Below are 17,170 nucleotides of genomic sequence, written 5' to 3'. Positions count from 1 at the left end.
TGCAAACAAAAGAAGAGAAAGAAAGACTTTTAGTTTTGCATGTAATGAAAGAAAGGGATGTTTTTAGGTAGAATTTACAAGAATAAGACGTGAAGGATCCCGCTATCATCTATGGGAGGTCATTGTCTGGAAGCTGTGTAATGCACCTGTGGATTTCTGCTGTGCGGTAAGGTAGGCTATGCAGTAGGAGTAGACCGATTTTGCCAGGCCTTCGATGATTTGGCTGTGTGCGTTACTCAGCGCGGTTATTCTAAAAATTTCCAAAGAAACAGAAAAGAACATGACATGGAAGGTCTTAAATAAAAGGAGTTCTATCCAATGCAATTTTCCAGACATCTGCTAAACAGTCACTTACATTGCTTGGTATTCTCCACATGAAATATGAAGTGGTAAGTGGGAGATTTCAGTTTCATCAAAAGCAGGTAGGAAAACTTCAACAAGGATGTCAAAAATATGTAACCACATTGTCATGTTGGCAGAAATCCATTCCTCATTGAGTACTATGAAACAGTTTGTAAGAATCTCTTGTTGAGTGTGGAGGCTCAGTTGGCTTAGCGGTTGGTCACACGATGAGGCGCTGGGTGCCGAGTCATTCGGCTGAAGAAAATGAAGGAGCAAATAAATACGTATAAGGATATTATATTTGTTTTGTGTTTTTTTCTTCTAGCGAAAAGTGTTTAAAAATATTTTGGAACGAAATACATCCAACAATAAACAACTTCTGAAGGGATACATTGAAAGGGTATTTTGAGAAAGACATGAGAAGATGAGTTCATGTATAAGAATAAACTTGTTGTGTCAAGGTAAATTCTGTGTGTGAAGCTGTTACCTGGCAAATAGAGTTTTGTATTGTTGTTACATAACCCAGGATTTCTTCATAGCTGTTAAATTCTTTGATTCTACTTAATAGGATTGTGGCTAACGTTTGGTTGTTCAGCGTATCCACAGTAAATGTAAATGTGGCCAGTTCTGTAACTGTGAGTTCCTCTGGGTTTTCCAACTACAAAGGAAGACACCAAAATGGGAAAATGAGTTGATCCAAGGGGTCAAAAAGGTTTTGGTAGGATGTTTAAGAAGAGAGGAGCCTAGAGGGGCATTCTCACCTTTGTTATATTTTTATTGAACACAGCGATGTCTTGTGATGATGATTCCTGGATGAAGGTTCCAAGGTTCAAGTTAACCCAGGTCCTGAAATCTATGGTGTCACAAGCTACTCCTGTGAAATAAAGCATCAATATAACTGTCAACAGGGATAAGTCACAACAAAGATTAATGGTATGTGATAGAATTTTAAGAAAGCAGAAGGTCTTTGTCTTTCATTCGCTGATGGTTAATTATGAAGGGTCATACCTGTAAGAGATGCCTGCTGGCCCATGTACCGGTAGATAAAATCATTGTAGAAATCATTTTTGGTTTCTTCTGATAGAGATGTATAAGCATTACTAAAGGCCTTCACTCTGTGAAGCCAGACACAAAGAAAGGAGGGTTAAAATCTTCCTGTGATATAATAGAATGTCGTTATATGGTCATTAATACAATTCTGGGGCGTCAAGTGTAACAGGTGAAGCATCAAACTTTCCTCTCTGTTCCCCCGCTCACCCCAGTACTTTATTGTACAAAGTTTACTAAACTTACATTTCCTGGTAGGAAGAACATGAGATGTTGATGGGCAGAAGCAGAAGAAGAGACTTATTAAAGCTCGGAAGAAGGAGAGTCAAGTCATCTTGGAACAATATCTTCCAGTCTTGCGTTCCATAAGATGAGAAATTGGAACTAATTTTGTCAAGTACGACTGCCAACAGGGTCTGTTTTACCATGGCTTTCTGCAAATCAGACACATTCTCCTGAAAGAATAAGATTGCAGTCCTAAATGTTTAAATACTGTCAAAGATGGGAAATGCCAGTGCACATTCTAAGGTTTGGCCATCGCTGTACAGAGTGTAGGGAAGCTTTTATATACTGAACCTTTTGTGCTGCTGTTGAAATGGCGGTCACATACTCGGTTACATTTCCCGTGTCTGTGCGACTCAAGATGGATATCAATAGAGTTTCATTAGAGAGAACATCTGCTTTGATCAAAAGTTCAGCCATATCATTTGGTGTTAGCACACCGGGAAGGACACCCTGAAACACAAACAGAGCTATAGCTTTTGCTCCTAACATAGAAATTTGAAGGCAGCATTTTTAGTTAATATTTAACAATAAACACAGTCAGACCCCCCCTCTCCTTTCTGAGGTACTTACTATGTCAAACCCTGGATATAAAGCCACAAAGTCAGACACATTGGCTCTGGAAGAAAATGCCCCAAAATTCTTTGTGATCCACTCTGTACTATCCTTTATTCCGCTAAGGCAAGCAGAGCCTATTGGTGCAAACAAAAGAAGAGAAAGAAAAACTTTTAGTTTTGCATGTAATGGAAGAAAGGGATGTTTTTATGTAGAATTCACAGGAATAAGAAGTGCAGAATCCCGCTATCATCTATGGGAGGTCATTGTCTGGAAGCTGTGTAATGCACCTGTGGATTTCTGCTGTGCGGTAAGGTAGGCTATGCAGTAGGAGTAGACCGATTTTGCCAGGCCTTCGATGATTTTGCTGTGTGCGTTACTCAGCGTGGTTATTCTAAAAATTTCCAAAGAAACAGAAAAGAACATGACATGGAAGGTCTTAAAAAAGAGGAATTCTATCCAATGCAATTTTCCAGACATCTGCTAAACAGTCACTTACATTGCTTGGTATTCTCCACATGAAATATCAAGGGGTAAGTGGGAGATTTCAGTTTCATCAAAAGCAGGTAGGAAAACTTCAACAAGGATGTCAAAAATATGTAACCACATTGTCATGTTGGCAGAAATCCATTCCTCATTGAGTACTATGAAACAGTTTGTAAGAATCTCTTGTTGAGTGTGGATGCTCAGTTGGCTTAGCGGTTGGTCACATGATGAGGCGCTGGATGCCGAGTCATTCGGCTGAAGGAAATGAAGGAGGAAATCAATACGTATAAAAATATTATATACGTTTTGTGTTTTTTTCTTCTAGCGAACAGTATTTAAAAATATTTTGAAACAAAATACATCCGACACTAAACAACTTCTGAAAGGATACATTTTAAGGGTATTTTGAGAAAGACATGAGAAGATGAGTTCATGTATAAGAATAAACAAGTTGTGTCAAGGTAAATTCTGTGTGTGAAGCTGTTACCTGGCAAATAGAGTTTTGTATTGTTGTTAGATAGCCCAGGATTTCTTCATAGCTGTTAAATTCTTTGATTCTACTTAATAGGATTGTGGCTAACGTTTGGTTGTTCAGCGTATCCACAGTAAATGTAAATGTGGCCAGTTCTGTAACTGTAAGTTCCTCCGGGTTTTCCAACTACAAAGGAAGACACCAAAATGGGAAAATCAGTTGATTCAAGGGGTCAAGGAAGGTTTTGGTAGGATGTTTAAGAAGAGGGGAGCCTAGAGGGGCATTCTCACCTTTGTTATATTTTTATTGAACACAGCGATGTCTTGTGATGATGATTGCTGGATGAAGTTGCCAAGGTTCAAGTTAACCCAGGTCCTGAAATCTATGGTGTCGCAAACTACTCCTGTGAAACAAAGCATGAACATAACTGTCGACAGGGATAAGTCACAACAAAGATTAATAGTTTGTGATAGAATTGCAAGAAAGCAGAACATCTTTGTCTTTCATTCACTGATGGGTAATTTTGAAGGGTCATACCTGTTAGAGATGCCTGCTGGCCCATGTACTGGTGGATAAAATCATTGTAGAAATCATTTTTTGTTTCTTCTGATAGAGATGTATAAGCGCTACTAAAGGCCTTTACTCTGTGAAGCCAGACACAAAGAAAAAAGGGTAAAAATCTTCCTATGATATAATAGAATGTCTTGATATGGTCATTAATACAATTCTGGGGCGTCAAGTGTAACATGTGAAGCATGACCCTTTGTTCCCCCCCAGTACTTTATTGTGCAAAGTTTACTAAACTTACATTTCCTGGTAGGAAGAACATGAGATGTTGATGGGCAGAAGCAGAAGAAGAGATTTATTAAAGCTCGGAAGAAGGAGAGTCAAGTCATCTTGGAACAATATCTTCCAGTCTTGCGTTCCATAAGATGAGAAATTGGAACTAATTTTGTCAAGTACGACTGCCAACAGGGTCTGTTTTACCATGGCTATCTGCAAATCAGACACATTCTCCTGAAAGAATAAGATTGCATTCATAAATGTTTAAAATACTGTCAAAGATGGGAAATGCCAGTGCACATTGTAAGAATCTTGATGAAATCTAAGGTGTGGCCATCGCTGTACAGAGTGTAGGGAAGCTTTTATATACTGAACCTTTTGTGCTGTTGTTGAAATGGCGGTCACATACTCGGTTACATTTCCCGTGTCTGTGCGACTCAAGATGGATATCAATAGAGTTTCATTAGAGAGAACATCTGCTTTGATCAAAAGTTCAGCCATATCATTTGGTGTTAGCACACCGGGAAGGACACCCTGAAACACAAACAGAGCTATGGTTTTCGCTCCTAAAGTACCTATAGAAAATTTAAGGCAGCATTTGTAAGCTAACATTTAGATATAAACACAGTCAGACCCCCCTCTCCTTTCTGAGGTACTTACTATGTCAAACCCTGGATATAAAGCCACAAAGTCAGACACATTGGCACTGGAGGAAAATGCCCCGAAATTCTTTGTGATCCACTCTGTACTATCCTTTATTCCGCTAAGGCAAGCAGAGCCTATTGGTGCAAACAAAAGAAGAGAAAGAAAGACTTTTAGTTTCGCATGGAATGGAAGAAAGGGAGGCTTTTATGTAGAATTTACAAGAATAAGAAGTGAAGGATCCCGCTATCATCTATGGGAGGTCATTGTCTGGAAGCTGTGTAATGCACCTGTGGATTTCTGCTGTGCGGTAAGGTAGGCTATGCAGTAGGAGTACACCGATTTTGCCAGGCCTTCGATGATTTGGCTGTGTGCGTTACTCAGCGTGGTTATTCTAAAAATTTCCAAAGAAACAGAAAAGAACATAACATTGAAGATCTTAAAAAAAGAGGAATTCTATCCAATGCAATTTTCCAGACATCTGCTAAACAGTCACTTACATTGCTTGGTATTCTCCACATGAAATATCAAGGGGTAAGTGGGAGATTTCAGTTTCATCAAAAGCAGGTAGGAAAACTTCAACAAGGATGTCAAAAATATGTAACCACATTGTCATGTTGGCAGAAATCCATTCCTCATTGAGTACTATGAAACAGTTTGTAAGAATCTCCTGTTGAGTGTGGAGGCTCAGTTGGCTTAGCGGTTGGTCACATGATGAGGCGCTGGGTGCCGAGTCATTCGGCTGAAGAAAATAAATACGGATAAGGATATTAGATTTGTTTTGTGTTTTTTTTCTTCTAGAGAACAGTGTTTAAAAATGTTTTGGAACAAAATACATCCAACACTAAACAGCTTCTGAAGGGAGACATTGAAAGTATATTTTGAGAAAGACATGACAAGATTAGTTCATGTATTAGAATAAACTTGTTGTGTCAAGGTAAATTCTGTGTGTGAAGCTATTACCTGGCAAATAGAGTTTTGTATTGTTGTTAGATAGCCCAGGATTTCTTCATAGCTGTTAAATTCTTTGATTCTACTTAATAGGATTGTGGCTAACGTTTGGTTGTTCAGCGTATCCACAGTAAATGTAAATGTGGCCAGTTCTGTAACTGTGAGTTCCTCCGGGTTTTCCAACTACAAAGGAAGACACCAAAATGGGAAGATGAGTTGATTCAAGGGGTCAAGAAAGGTTTTGGTAGGATTGTTAAGAATAGGGGAGCCTAGGGGGGCATTCTCACCTTTGTTACATTTTTATTGAACACAGCGATGTCTTGTGATGATGATTGCTGGATGAAGTTTCCAAGGTTCAAGTCAACCCAGGTCCTGAAATCTATGGTGTCGCAAACTACTCCTGTGAAAGAAAGCATCAATATAACTGTCGACAGGCATAAGTCACAACAAAGATTAATGGTTTGTGATAGAATTGCAAGACAGCAGAATGTCTTTGTCTTCCAATCGCTGATGGGTCATTTTGAAAGGATCATACCTGTAAGAGATGCCTGCTGGCCCATGTACTGGTAGATAAAATCATTGTAGAAATCATTTTTTGTTTCTTCTGATAGAGATGTATAAGCGTTACTAAAGGCCTTTACTCTGTGAAGCCAGACACAAAGAAAGGAGGGTTAAAATCTTCCTGTGATATAATAGAATGTCATTATATGGTCATTATTACAATTCTGAGGGGTCAGGTGTAACAGGTGAAGCATCGACCTTTCCTCTCTTTTCCCCCGCTCACCCCAGTACTTTAATGTGCAAAGTTTACTAAACTTACATTTCCTGGTAGGAAGAACATGAGATGTTGATGGGCAGAAGCAGAAGAAGAGATTTATTAAAGCTCGGAAGAAGGAGAGTCAAGTCATCTTGGAACAATATCTTCCAGTCTTGCGTTCCATAAGATGAGAAATTGGAACTAATTTTGTAAAGTACAACTGCCAACAGGGTCTGTTTTACCATGGCTATCTGCAAATCAGACACATTCTCCTGAAAGAATAAGATTTAAAATACTGTCAAAGATAGGAAATGCCAGTGCACATTGTAAGTATCTGGATGAAAACAAAGGTGTGGCCATCGCTGTACAGAGTGTAGGGAAGCTTTTATATACTGAACCTTTTGTGCTGCTGTTGAAATGGCGGTCACATAATCGGTTACATTTTCCGTGTCTGTGCGACTCAAGATGGATATCAATAGAGTTTCATTAGAGAGAACATCTGCTTTGATCAAAAGTTCAGCCATATCATTTGGTGTTAGCACACCGGGAAGGACACCCTGAAACACAAACAGAGCTATAGCTTTTGTTCCTAAAGTACCTCTAAAACATTTAAGCCAGCATTTGTAAATTAACATTTACAAATAGACACAGTCAGACCCCCCTCTCCTTTCTGAGGTACTTACTATGTCAAACCCTGGATATAAAGCCACAAAGTTAGATATATTGGCTTTGGAGGAAAATTCCCCGAAATTCTTTGTGATCCACTCTGTACTATCCTTTATTCCGCTAAGGCAAGCAGAGCCTATTGGAGCAAACAAAAGAGAAAGAAAGACTTTTAGTTTTGCATTGAATGGAAGAAAGGGATGTTTTTATGTAGAATTCACAGGAATAAGAAGTGAAGGATCCCGCTATCATCTATGGGAGGTCATTGTCTGGAAGCTGTGTAATGCACCTGTGGATTTCTGCTGTGCGGTAAGGTAGGCTATGCAGTAGGAGTAGACCGATTTTGCCAGGCCGTCGATGATTTGGCTGTGTGCGTTACTCAGCGTGGTTATTCTAAAAATATCCAAAGAAACAGAAAAGAACATGACATGGAAGGTCTTAAATAAAAGAGGAATTCTATCCAATGCAATTTTCCAGACATCTGCTAAACAGTCACTTACATTGCTTGGTATTCTCCACATGAAATATCAAGTGGTAAGTGGGAGATTTCAGTTTCATCAAAAGCAGGTAGGAAAACTTCAACAAGGATGTCAAAAATATGTAACCACATTGTCATGTTGGCAGAAATCCATTCCTCATTGAGTACTATGAAACAGTTTGTAAGAATCTCCTGTTGAGTGTGGAGGCTCAGTTGGCTTAGCGGTTGGTCACATGATGAGGCGCTGGGTGCCGAGTCATTCGGCTGAAGAAAATGAAGGAGCAAATAAATACGTATAAGGATATTATTTTTGAATTTGTGTTTTTTTCTTCTAGCGAACAGTATTTAAAAATATTTTGGAATGAAATACATCCGACACTAAACAATTTCTGAAGGGATACATTGTAAGAGTATTTTGAGAAAGACATGAGAAGGTGAGTTCATGTATAAGAATAAACAAGTTGTGTCAAGGTAAATTCTGTGTGTGAAGCTATTACCTGGCAAATAGAGTTTTGTATTGTTGTTAGATAGCCCAGGATTTCTTCATAGCTGTTAAATTCTTTGATTCTACTTAATAGGATTGTGGCTAACGTTTGGTTGTTCAGCGTATCCACAGTAAATGTAAATGTGGCCAGTTCTGTAACTGTGAGTTCCTCCGGGTTTTCCAACTACAAAGGAAGAAACCAAAATGGGAAGATGAGTTGATTCAAGGGGTCAAGAAAGGTTTTGGTAGGATGTTTAAGAAGAGGGGAGCCTAGAGGGGCATTCTCACCTTTGTTATATTTTTATTGAACACAGCGATGTCTTGTGATGATGATTGCTGGATGAAGTTGCCAAGGTTCAAGTCAACCCAGGTCCTGAAATCTATGGTGTCGCAAACTACTCCTGTGAAAAAAGCATCAATATAACTGTCGACTGGTATAAGTCACAACAAAGATTAATGGTGTGTGAAAGAATTGCAAGAAAGCAGAACGTCTTCGTCTTTCATTGGCTGATGGTTAATTATGAAGGGTCATACCTGTAAGAGATGCCTGCTGGCCCATGTACTGGTAGATAAAATCATTGTAGAAATCATTTTTGGTTTCTTCTGATAGAGATGTATAAGCATTACTAAAGGCCTTTACTCTGTGAAGCCAGACACAAAGAAAAAAGGTTCAAAACAAAATCTTCCTGTGATATAATAGAATGTCATTATATGGTCATTAATACAATGCTGAGGCATCAAGTGTAACAGGTGACGCATCAACCTTTATTCCCACCGCAGTACTTTATTGTGCAAAGTTTACCAAACTTACATTTCCTGGAAGGAAGAACATGAGATGTTGATGGGCAGAAGCAGAAGAAGAGACTTATTAAAACTCGGAAGAAGGAGAGTCAAGTCATCTTGGAACAATATCTTCCAGTCTTGCGTTCCATAAGATGAGAAATTGGAACTAATTTTGTCAAGTACGACTGCCAACAGGGTCTGTTTTACCATGGCTATCTGCAAATCAGACACATTCTCCTGAAAGAATAAGATTGTATTCATAAATGTTTCAAATACTACATACAGTGGTGTGAAAAACTATTTGCCCCCTTCCTGATTTCTTATTCTTTTGCATGTTTGTCACACTTAAATGTTTCTGCTCATCAAAAACCGTTAACTATTAGTCAAAGATAACATAATTGAACACAAAATGCAGTTTTTAAATGAAGATTTACGTTATTAAGGGAGAAAAAAAACTCCAAATCTACATGGCCCTGTGTGAAAAAGTGATTGCCCCCCTTGTTAAAAAATAACTTAACTGTGGTTTATCACACCTGAGTTCAATTTCTGTAGTCACCCCCAGGCCTGATTACTGCCACACCTGTTTCAATCAAGAAATCACTTAAATAGGAGCTACCTGACACAGAGAAGTAGACCAAAAGCACCTCAAAAGCTAGACATCACGCCAAGATCCAAAGAAATTCAGGAACAAATGAGAACAAAAGTAATTGAGATCTATCAGTCTGGTAAAGGTTATAAAGCCATTTCTAAAGCTTTGGGACTCCAGCGAACCACAGTGAGAGCCATTATCCACAAATGGCAAAAACATGGAACAGTGGTGAACCTTCTCAGGAGTGGCCGGCCGACCAAAATTACCCCAAGAGCGCAGAGACAACTCATCCAAGAGGCCACAAAAGACCCCAGGACAACATCTAAAGAACTGCAGGTCTCACTTGCCTCAATTAAGGTCAGTGTTCACGACTCCACCATAAGAAAGAGACTGGGCAAAAACAACCTGCATGGCAGATTTCCAAGGCGCAAACCACTTTTAAGCAAAAAGAACATTATGGCTTGTCTCAATTTTGCTAAAAAGCATCTCAATGATTGCCAAGACTTTTGGGGAAATACCTTGTGGACCGACGAGACAAAAGTTGAACTTTTTGGAAGGTGCGTGTCCCGTTACATCTGGCGTAAAAGTAACACAGCATTTCAGAAAAAGAACATCATACCAACAGTAAAATATGGTGGTGGTAGTGTGATGGTCTGGGGTTGTTTTGCTGCTTCATGACCTGAAAGGCTTGCTGTGATAGATGGAACCATGAATTCTACTGTCTACCAAACAATCCTGAAGGAGAATGTCCGGCCATCTGGTCGTCAACTCAAGCTGAAGCGATCTTGGGTGCTGCAGCAGGACAATGACCCAAAACACACCAGCAAATCCACCTCAAAATGAAGACTTTGGAGTGGCCTAGTCAAAGTCCCGACCTGAATCCTATTGAGATGTTGTGGCATGACCTTAAAAAGGCGGTTCATGCTAGAAAACCCTCAAATAAAGCTGAATTACAACAATTCTGCAAAGATGAGTGGGCCAAAATTCCTCCAGAGCGCTGTAAAAGACTCGTTGCAAGTTATCGCAAACGCTTGATTGCAGTTATTGCTGCTAAGGGTGGCCAACCAGTTATTAGGTTCAGGGGGCAATTACTTTTTCACACAGGGCCATGTAGGTTTGGATTTTTTTTCTCCCTAAATAATAAAAACCCTCATTTAAAAACTGCATTTTGTGTTTACTTGTGTTATCTTTGACTAATAGTTAAATGTGTTTGATGATAAGAAACATTTTGTGTGACAAACATGCAAAAGAATAAGAAATCAGGAAGGGGGCAAATAGTTTTTCACACCACTGTAGATGGGAAATGCCAGTGCACATTGTAAGAATCTTGATGAAATCTAAGGTGTGGCCATCGCTGTACAGAGTGTAGGGAAGCTTTTATATACTGAACCTTTTGTGCTGCTGTTGAAATGGCGGTCACATAATCGGTTACATTTTCCGTGTCTGTGCGACTCAAGATGGATATCAATAGAGTTTCATTAGAGAGAACATCTGCTTTGATCAAAAGTTCAGCCATATCATTTGGTGTTAGCACACCGGGAAGGACACCCTAAAACACAAACAGAGCTATAGCTTTTGCTCCTATAGTACCTCTAGAAAATTTAAGGCAGCATTTGTAAGCTAACATTTAGAAATAAACACTGTCAGACCCCCCTCTCCTTTCTGAGGTACTTACTATGTCAAACCCTGGATATAAAACCACAAAGTCAGACACATTGGCATTGGAGGAAAATGCCCCGAAATTCTTTGTGATCCACTCTGTACTATCCTTTATTCCGCTAAGGCAAGCAGAGCCTATTGGTACAAACAAAAGAAGAGAAAGAAAGACTTTTAGTTTTGCATGGAATGGAAGAAAGGGATGTTTTTAGGTAGAATTTACAAGAATAAGAAGTGAAGGATCCCGCTATCATCTATGGGAGGTCATTGTCTTGAAGCTGTGTAATGCACCTGTGGATTTCTGCTGTGCAGTAAGGTAGGCTATGCAGTAAGAGTAGACCGATTTTGCCAGGCCTTCGATGATTTGGCTGTGTGCGTTACTCAGCGTTGTTATTCTAAAAATATCCAAAGAAACAGAAAAGAACATGACATGGAAGGTCTTAAATAAAAGAGGAATTCTATCCAATGCAATTTTCCAGACATCTGCTAAACAGTCACTTACATTGCTTGGTATTCTCCACATGAAATATCAAGTGGTAAGTGGGAGATTTCAGTCTCATCAAAAGCAGGTAGGAAAACTTCAACAAGGATGTCAAAAATATGTAACCACATTGTCATGTTGGCAGAAATCCATTCCTCATTGAGTACTATGAAACAGTTTGTAAGAATCTCTTGTTGAGTGTGGAGGCTCAGTTGGCTTAGCGGTTGGTCACACGATGAGGCGCTGGGTGCCGAGTCATTCGGCTTAAGAAAATGAAGGAGCAAATAAATACGTATAAGGATATTATATTTGTTTTGTGTTTTTTATTCTAACGAACAGTACTGAAAATTATTTTGGAACAAAACCCATTAGATGCTAAACAACATCTGAAGGGATACATTAGAAGGCAGTGTTTTGAGAAAGACATGAGAAGATGAGTTCATGTATAAGAATAAACAAGTTGTGTCAAGGTAAATTCTGTGTGTGAAGCTATTACCTGGCAAATAGAGTTTTGTATTGTTGTTAGATAGCCCAGGATTTCTTCATAGCTGTTAAATTCTTTGATTCTACTTAATAGGATTGTGGCTAACGTTTGGTTGTTCAGCGTATCCACAGTAAATGTAAATGTGGCCAGTTCTGTAACTGTGAGTTCCTCCGGGTTTTCCAACTACAAAGGAAGACACCAAAATGGGAAAATGAGTTGATTCAAGGGGTCAAGAAAGGTTTTGGTAGGATGTTTAAGAAGAGGGGAGCCTAGAGGGGCATTCTCACCTTTGTTATATTTTTATTGAACACAGCGATGTCTTGTGATGATGATTGCTGGATGAAGTTTCCAAGGTTCAAGTCAACCCAGGTCCTGAAATCTATGGTGTCGCAAGCTACTCCTGAGAAAGAAAACATGAACATAACTGTCAACAGGAATAAGTCACAACAAAGATTAATGGTTTGTGATAGAATTGCAAGACAGCAGAATGTCTTTGTCTTCAATTCGCTGATGGTTAATTTTGAAGGGTCATACCTGTAAGAGATGCCTGCTGGCCCATGTACCGGTAGATAAAATCATTGTAGAAATCATTTTTGGTTTCTTCTGATAGAGATGTATAAGTGTTACTAAAGGCCTTTACTCTGTGAAGCCAGACACAAAGAAAAACGGGTAAAAATCTTCCTGTGATATAATAGAATGTCATTATATGGCCATTATTACAATTCTGAGGCATCAAGTGTAACAGGTGAAGCATCGACCTTTGCCCCCCCCCCAGTATTTTATTGTGCAAAGTTTACTAAACTTACATTTCCTGGTAGGAAGAACATGAGATGTTGATGGGCAGAAGCAGAAGAAGAGATTTATTAAAGCTCTGAAGAAGGAGAGTCAAGTCATCTTGGAACAATATCTTCCAGTCTTGCGTTCCATAAGATGAGAAATTGGAACTAATTTTGTCAAGTACAACTGCCAACAGGGTCTGTTTTACCATGGCTATCTGCAAATCAGACACATTCTCCTGAAAGAATAAGATTTAAAATACTGTCAAAGATAGGAAATGCCAGTGCACATTGTAAGTATCTGGATGAAAACAAAGGTGTGGCCATCGCTGTACAGAGTGTAGGGAAGCTTTTATATACTGAACCTTTTGTGCTGCTGTTGAAATGGCGGTCACATACTCGGTTACATCTTCCGTGTTTGTGCGACTCAAGATGGATATCAATAGAGTTTCATTAGAGAGAACATCTGCTTTGATCAAAAGTTCAGCCATATCATTTGGTGTTAGCACACCGGGAAGGACACCCTGAAACACAAACAGAGCTATGGCTTTTGCTCCTAAAGTACCTCTAGAAAATTTAAGGCAGCATTTGTAAGCTAACATTTACAAATAGACACAGTCAGACCCCCCTCTCCTTTCTGAGGTACTTACTATGTCAAACCCTGGATATAAAGCCACAAAGTCAGACACATTGGCACTGGAGGAAAATGCCCCGAAATTCTTTGTGATCCACTCTGTACTATCCTTTATTCCGCTAAGGCAAGCAGAGCCTATTGGTGCAAACAAAAGAAGAGAAAGAAAGACTTTTAGTTTTGCATGGAATGGAAGAAAGGGATGTTTTTATGTAGAGTTTACAGGAATAAGAAGTGGAGGATCCCGCTATCATCTATGGGAGGTCATTGTCTGGAAGCTGTGTAATGCACCTGTGGATTTCTGCTGTGCGGTAAGGTAGGCTATGCAGTAGGAGTAGACCGATTTTGCCAGGCCTTCGATGATTTGGCTGTGTGCGTTACTCAGCGCGGTTATTCTAAAAATTTCCAAAGAAACAGAAAAGAACATGACATGGAAGGTCTTAAATAAAAGGAGTTCTATCCAATGCAATTTTCCAGACATCTGCTAAACAGTCACTTACATTGCTTGGTATTCTCCACATGAAATATGAAGTGGTAAGTGGGAGATTTCAGTTTCATCAAAAGCAGGTAGGAAAACTTCAACAAGGATGTCAAAAATATGTAACCACATTGTCATGTTGGCAGAAATCCATTCCTCATTGAGTACTATGAAACAGTTTGTAAGAATCTCTTGTTGAGTGTGGAGGCTCAGTTGGCTTAGCGGTTGGTCACACGATGAGGCGCTGGGTGCCGAGTCATTCGGCTGAAGAAAATGAAGGAGCAAATAAATACGTATAAGGATATTATATTTGTTTTGTGTTTTTTTCTTCTAGCGAACAGTATTTAAAAATATTTTGGAATGAAATACATCCGACACTAAACAATTTCTGAAGGGATACATTGTAACAGTATTTTGAGAAAGACATGAGAAGGTGAGTTCATGTATAAGAATAAACTTGTTGTGTCAAGGTAAATTCTGTGTGTGAAGCTGTTACCTGGCAAATAGAGTTTTGTATTGTTGTTAGATAGCCCAGGATTTCTTCATAGCTGTTAAATTCTTTGATTCTACTTAATAGGATTGTGGCTAAGGTTTGGTTGTTCAGCGTATCCACAGTAAATGTAAATGTGGCCAGTTCTGTAACTGTGAGTTCCTCCGGGTTTTCCAACTACAAAGGAAGAAACCAAAATGGGAAGATGAGTTGATTCAAGGGGTCAAGAAAGGTTTTGGTAGGATGTTTAAGAAGAGGGGAGCCTAGAGGGGCATTCTCACCTTTGTTATATTTTTATTGAACACAGCGATGTCTTGTGATGATGATTGCTGGATGAAGTTGCCAAGGTTCAAGTCAACCCAGGTCCTGAAATCTATGGTGTCGCAAACTACTCCTGTGAAAAAAGCATCAATATAACTGTTGACTGGTATAAGTCACAACAAAGATTAATGGTGTGTGAAAGAATTGCAAGAAAGCAGAACGTCTTCGTCTTTCATTGGCTGATGGTTAATTATGAAGGATCATACCTGTAAGAGATGCCTGCTGGCCCATGTACTGGTAGATAAAATCATTGTAGAAATCATTTTTGGTTTCTTCTGATAGAGATGTATAAGCGTTACTAAAGGCCTTTACTCTGTGAAGCCAGACACAAAGAAAAAAGGTTCAAAATCTTCCTGTGATATAATAGAATGTCATTATATGGTCATTAATACAATGCTGAGGCATCAAGTGTAACAGGTGACGCATCAACCTTTATTCCCACCGCAGTACTTTATTGTGCAAAGTTTACCAAACTTACATTTCCTGGAAGGAAGAACATGAGATGTTGATGGGCAGAAGCAGAAGAAGAGACTTATTAAAGCTCGGAAGAAGGAGAGTCAAGTCATCTTGGAACAATATCTTCCAGTCTTGCGTTCCATAAGATGAGAAATTGGAACTAATTTTGTCAAGTACGACTGCCAACAGGGTCTGTTTTACCATGGCTATCTGCAAATCAGACACATTCTCCTGAAAGAATAAGATTGTATTCATAAATGTTTCAAATACTGTCAAAGATGGGAAATTCCAGTGCACATTGTAAGACTCTTGATGAAATCTAAGGTGTGGCCATCGCTGTACAGAGTGTAGGGAAGCTTTTATATACTGAACCTTTTGTGCTGCTTTTGAAATGGCGGTCACATACTCGGTTACATTTCCCGTGTCTGTGCGACTCAAGATGGATATCAATAGAGTTTCATTAGAGAGAACATCTGCTTTGATCAAAAGTTCAGCCATATCATTTGGTGTTAGCACACCGGGAAGGACACCCTGAAACACAAACAGAGCTATAGCTTTCGCTCCTAAAGTACCTCTAGAAAATTTAAGGCAGCATTTGTAAGCTAACATTTAGAAATAAACACAGTCAGACCCCCCTCTCCTTTCTGAGGTACTTACTATGTCAAACCCTGGATATAAAGCCACAAAGTCAGACACATTGGCTCTGGAGGAAAATGCTCCAAAATTCTTTGTGATCCACTCTGTACTATCCTTTATTCCGCTAAGGCAAGCAGAGCCTATTGGTGGAAACAAAAGAAAAGAAAGACTTTTAGTTTTGCATGGAATGGAAGAAAGGGATGCTTTTATGTAGAATTTACAAGAATAAGAAGTGAAGGATCCCGCTATCATCTATGGGAGGTCACTGTCTGGAAGCTGTGTAATGCACCTGTGGATTTCTGCTGTGCGGTAAGGTAGGCTATGCAGTAGGAGTAGACCGATTTTGCCAGGCCTTCGATGATTTGGCTGTGTGCGTTACTCAGCGTTGTTATTCTAAAGAAACAGAAAAGAACATGACATTGAAGATCTTGAAAAAAAAGGAATTCTATCCAATGCAATTTTCCAGACATCTGCTAAACAGTCACTTACATTGCTTGGTATTCTCCACATGAAATATGAAGGGGTAAGTGGGAGATTTCAGTTTCATCAAAAGCAGGTAGGAAAACTTCAACAAGGATGTCAAAAATATGTAACCACATTGTCATGTTGGCAGAAATCCATTCCTCATTGAGTACTATGAAACAGTTTGTAAGAATCTCTTGTTGAGTGTGGATGCTCAGTTGGCTTAGCGGTTGGTCACATGATGAGGCGCTGGGTGCCGAGTCATTCAGCTGAAGAAAATGATGGAACAAATAAATACGTATAAGGATTTTATATTTGTTTTGTGTTTTTTTCTTTTAGCGAACAGTGTTTAAAAATGTTTTGGAACGAAATACATCCGACACTAAACAACTTCTGAAGGGATACATTGAAAGGATATTTTGAGAAAGACATGAGCAGATGAGTTCATGTATAAGAATAAACTTGTTGTGTCAAGGTAAATTCTGTGTGTGAAGCTATTACCTGGCAAATAGAGTTTTGTATTGTTGTTAGATAGCCCAGGATTTCTTCATAGCTGTTAAATTCTTTGATTCTACTTAATAGGATTGTGGCTAACGTTTGGTTGTTCAGCGTATCCACAGTAAATGTAAATGTGGCCAGTTCTGTAACTGTGAGTTCCTCCGGGTTTTCCAACTACAAAGGAAGACACCAAAATGGGAAAATGAGTTGATTCAAGGGGTCAAGAAAGGTTCTGGTAGGATGTTTAAGAAGAGGGGAGCATAGAGGGGCATTCTCACCTTTGTTATATTTTTATTGAACACAGCGATGTCTTGTGATGATGATTGCTGGATGAAGTTTCCAAGGTTCAAGTCAACCCAGGTCCTGAAATCTATGGTGTCGCAAACTACTCCTGAGAAAGAAAGCATGAACATAACTGTCAACAGGAATAAGTCACAACAAAGATTAATGGTTTGTGATAGAATTGCAAGACAGCAGAATGTCTTTG

The 17,170-nt window shown here is 39.2% G+C and overlaps 1 protein-coding gene across 21 annotated transcripts in view; it reads right to left on the bottom strand.

The window, feature by feature from the left end:
• The window catches only part of LOC101733470, a 93,423-nt gene that overhangs the window by 36,109 nt on the left and 40,144 nt on the right, over positions 1-17,170 (bottom strand). For 9 of the 21 annotated variants that reach the window (XM_031893233.1, XM_031893251.1, XM_031893250.1 and 6 more), the window contains 52 exons: positions 16,962-17,074; positions 16,687-16,857; positions 16,213-16,454; positions 16,013-16,116; positions 15,745-15,863; positions 15,460-15,618; positions 15,110-15,318; positions 14,838-14,944; positions 14,592-14,704; positions 14,317-14,487; positions 13,843-14,084; positions 13,634-13,737; positions 13,362-13,480; positions 13,077-13,235; positions 12,742-12,950; positions 12,470-12,576; positions 12,223-12,335; positions 11,948-12,118; positions 11,473-11,714; positions 11,262-11,365; positions 10,990-11,108; positions 10,705-10,863; positions 8,754-8,962; positions 8,477-8,583; positions 8,231-8,343; positions 7,956-8,126; positions 7,481-7,722; positions 7,270-7,373; positions 7,001-7,119; positions 6,716-6,874; positions 6,381-6,589; positions 6,096-6,202; positions 5,848-5,960; positions 5,573-5,743; positions 5,110-5,351; positions 4,900-5,003; positions 4,628-4,746; positions 4,343-4,501; positions 3,993-4,201; positions 3,722-3,828; positions 3,475-3,587; positions 3,200-3,370; positions 2,726-2,967; positions 2,517-2,620; positions 2,245-2,363; positions 1,966-2,124; positions 1,636-1,844; positions 1,351-1,457; positions 1,104-1,216; positions 830-1,000; positions 356-597; positions 147-250 (listed from right to left, as the gene is read on the bottom strand). In XM_031893233.1, the coding sequence (XP_031749093.1) occupies positions 147-250; positions 356-597; positions 830-1,000; positions 1,104-1,216; positions 1,351-1,457; positions 1,636-1,844; positions 1,966-2,124; positions 2,245-2,363; positions 2,517-2,620; positions 2,726-2,967; positions 3,200-3,370; positions 3,475-3,587; positions 3,722-3,828; positions 3,993-4,201; positions 4,343-4,501; positions 4,628-4,746; positions 4,900-5,003; positions 5,110-5,351; positions 5,573-5,743; positions 5,848-5,960; positions 6,096-6,202; positions 6,381-6,589; positions 6,716-6,874; positions 7,001-7,119; positions 7,270-7,373; positions 7,481-7,722; positions 7,956-8,126; positions 8,231-8,343; positions 8,477-8,583; positions 8,754-8,962; positions 10,705-10,863; positions 10,990-11,108; positions 11,262-11,365; positions 11,473-11,714; positions 11,948-12,118; positions 12,223-12,335; positions 12,470-12,576; positions 12,742-12,950; positions 13,077-13,235; positions 13,362-13,480; positions 13,634-13,737; positions 13,843-14,084; positions 14,317-14,487; positions 14,592-14,704; positions 14,838-14,944; positions 15,110-15,318; positions 15,460-15,618; positions 15,745-15,863; positions 16,013-16,116; positions 16,213-16,454; positions 16,687-16,857; positions 16,962-17,074 (7,974 nt within the window). The remainder of the gene's footprint in view (positions 1-146; positions 251-355; positions 598-829; positions 1,001-1,103; positions 1,217-1,350; positions 1,458-1,635; positions 1,845-1,965; positions 2,125-2,244; positions 2,364-2,516; positions 2,621-2,725; positions 2,968-3,199; positions 3,371-3,474; positions 3,588-3,721; positions 3,829-3,992; positions 4,202-4,342; positions 4,502-4,627; positions 4,747-4,899; positions 5,004-5,109; positions 5,352-5,572; positions 5,744-5,847; positions 5,961-6,095; positions 6,203-6,380; positions 6,590-6,715; positions 6,875-7,000; positions 7,120-7,269; positions 7,374-7,480; positions 7,723-7,955; positions 8,127-8,230; positions 8,344-8,476; positions 8,584-8,753; positions 8,963-10,704; positions 10,864-10,989; positions 11,109-11,261; positions 11,366-11,472; positions 11,715-11,947; positions 12,119-12,222; positions 12,336-12,469; positions 12,577-12,741; positions 12,951-13,076; positions 13,236-13,361; positions 13,481-13,633; positions 13,738-13,842; positions 14,085-14,316; positions 14,488-14,591; positions 14,705-14,837; positions 14,945-15,109; positions 15,319-15,459; positions 15,619-15,744; positions 15,864-16,012; positions 16,117-16,212; positions 16,455-16,686; positions 16,858-16,961; positions 17,075-17,170) is intronic. The other 12 variants (XM_031893243.1, XM_031893239.1, XM_031893242.1 and 9 more) reach the window with 12 other exon arrangements.

This window comes from Xenopus tropicalis, chromosome 9, assembly GCF_000004195.4.
Source record: "Xenopus tropicalis strain Nigerian chromosome 9, UCB_Xtro_10.0, whole genome shotgun sequence".
In the NCBI taxonomy this organism is placed as follows: Eukaryota; Metazoa; Chordata; class Amphibia; order Anura; family Pipidae; genus Xenopus; species Xenopus tropicalis.
Note: the sequence above shows the minus strand (reverse complement) of the source record. Positions and strands in the feature narration are given on the sequence as shown.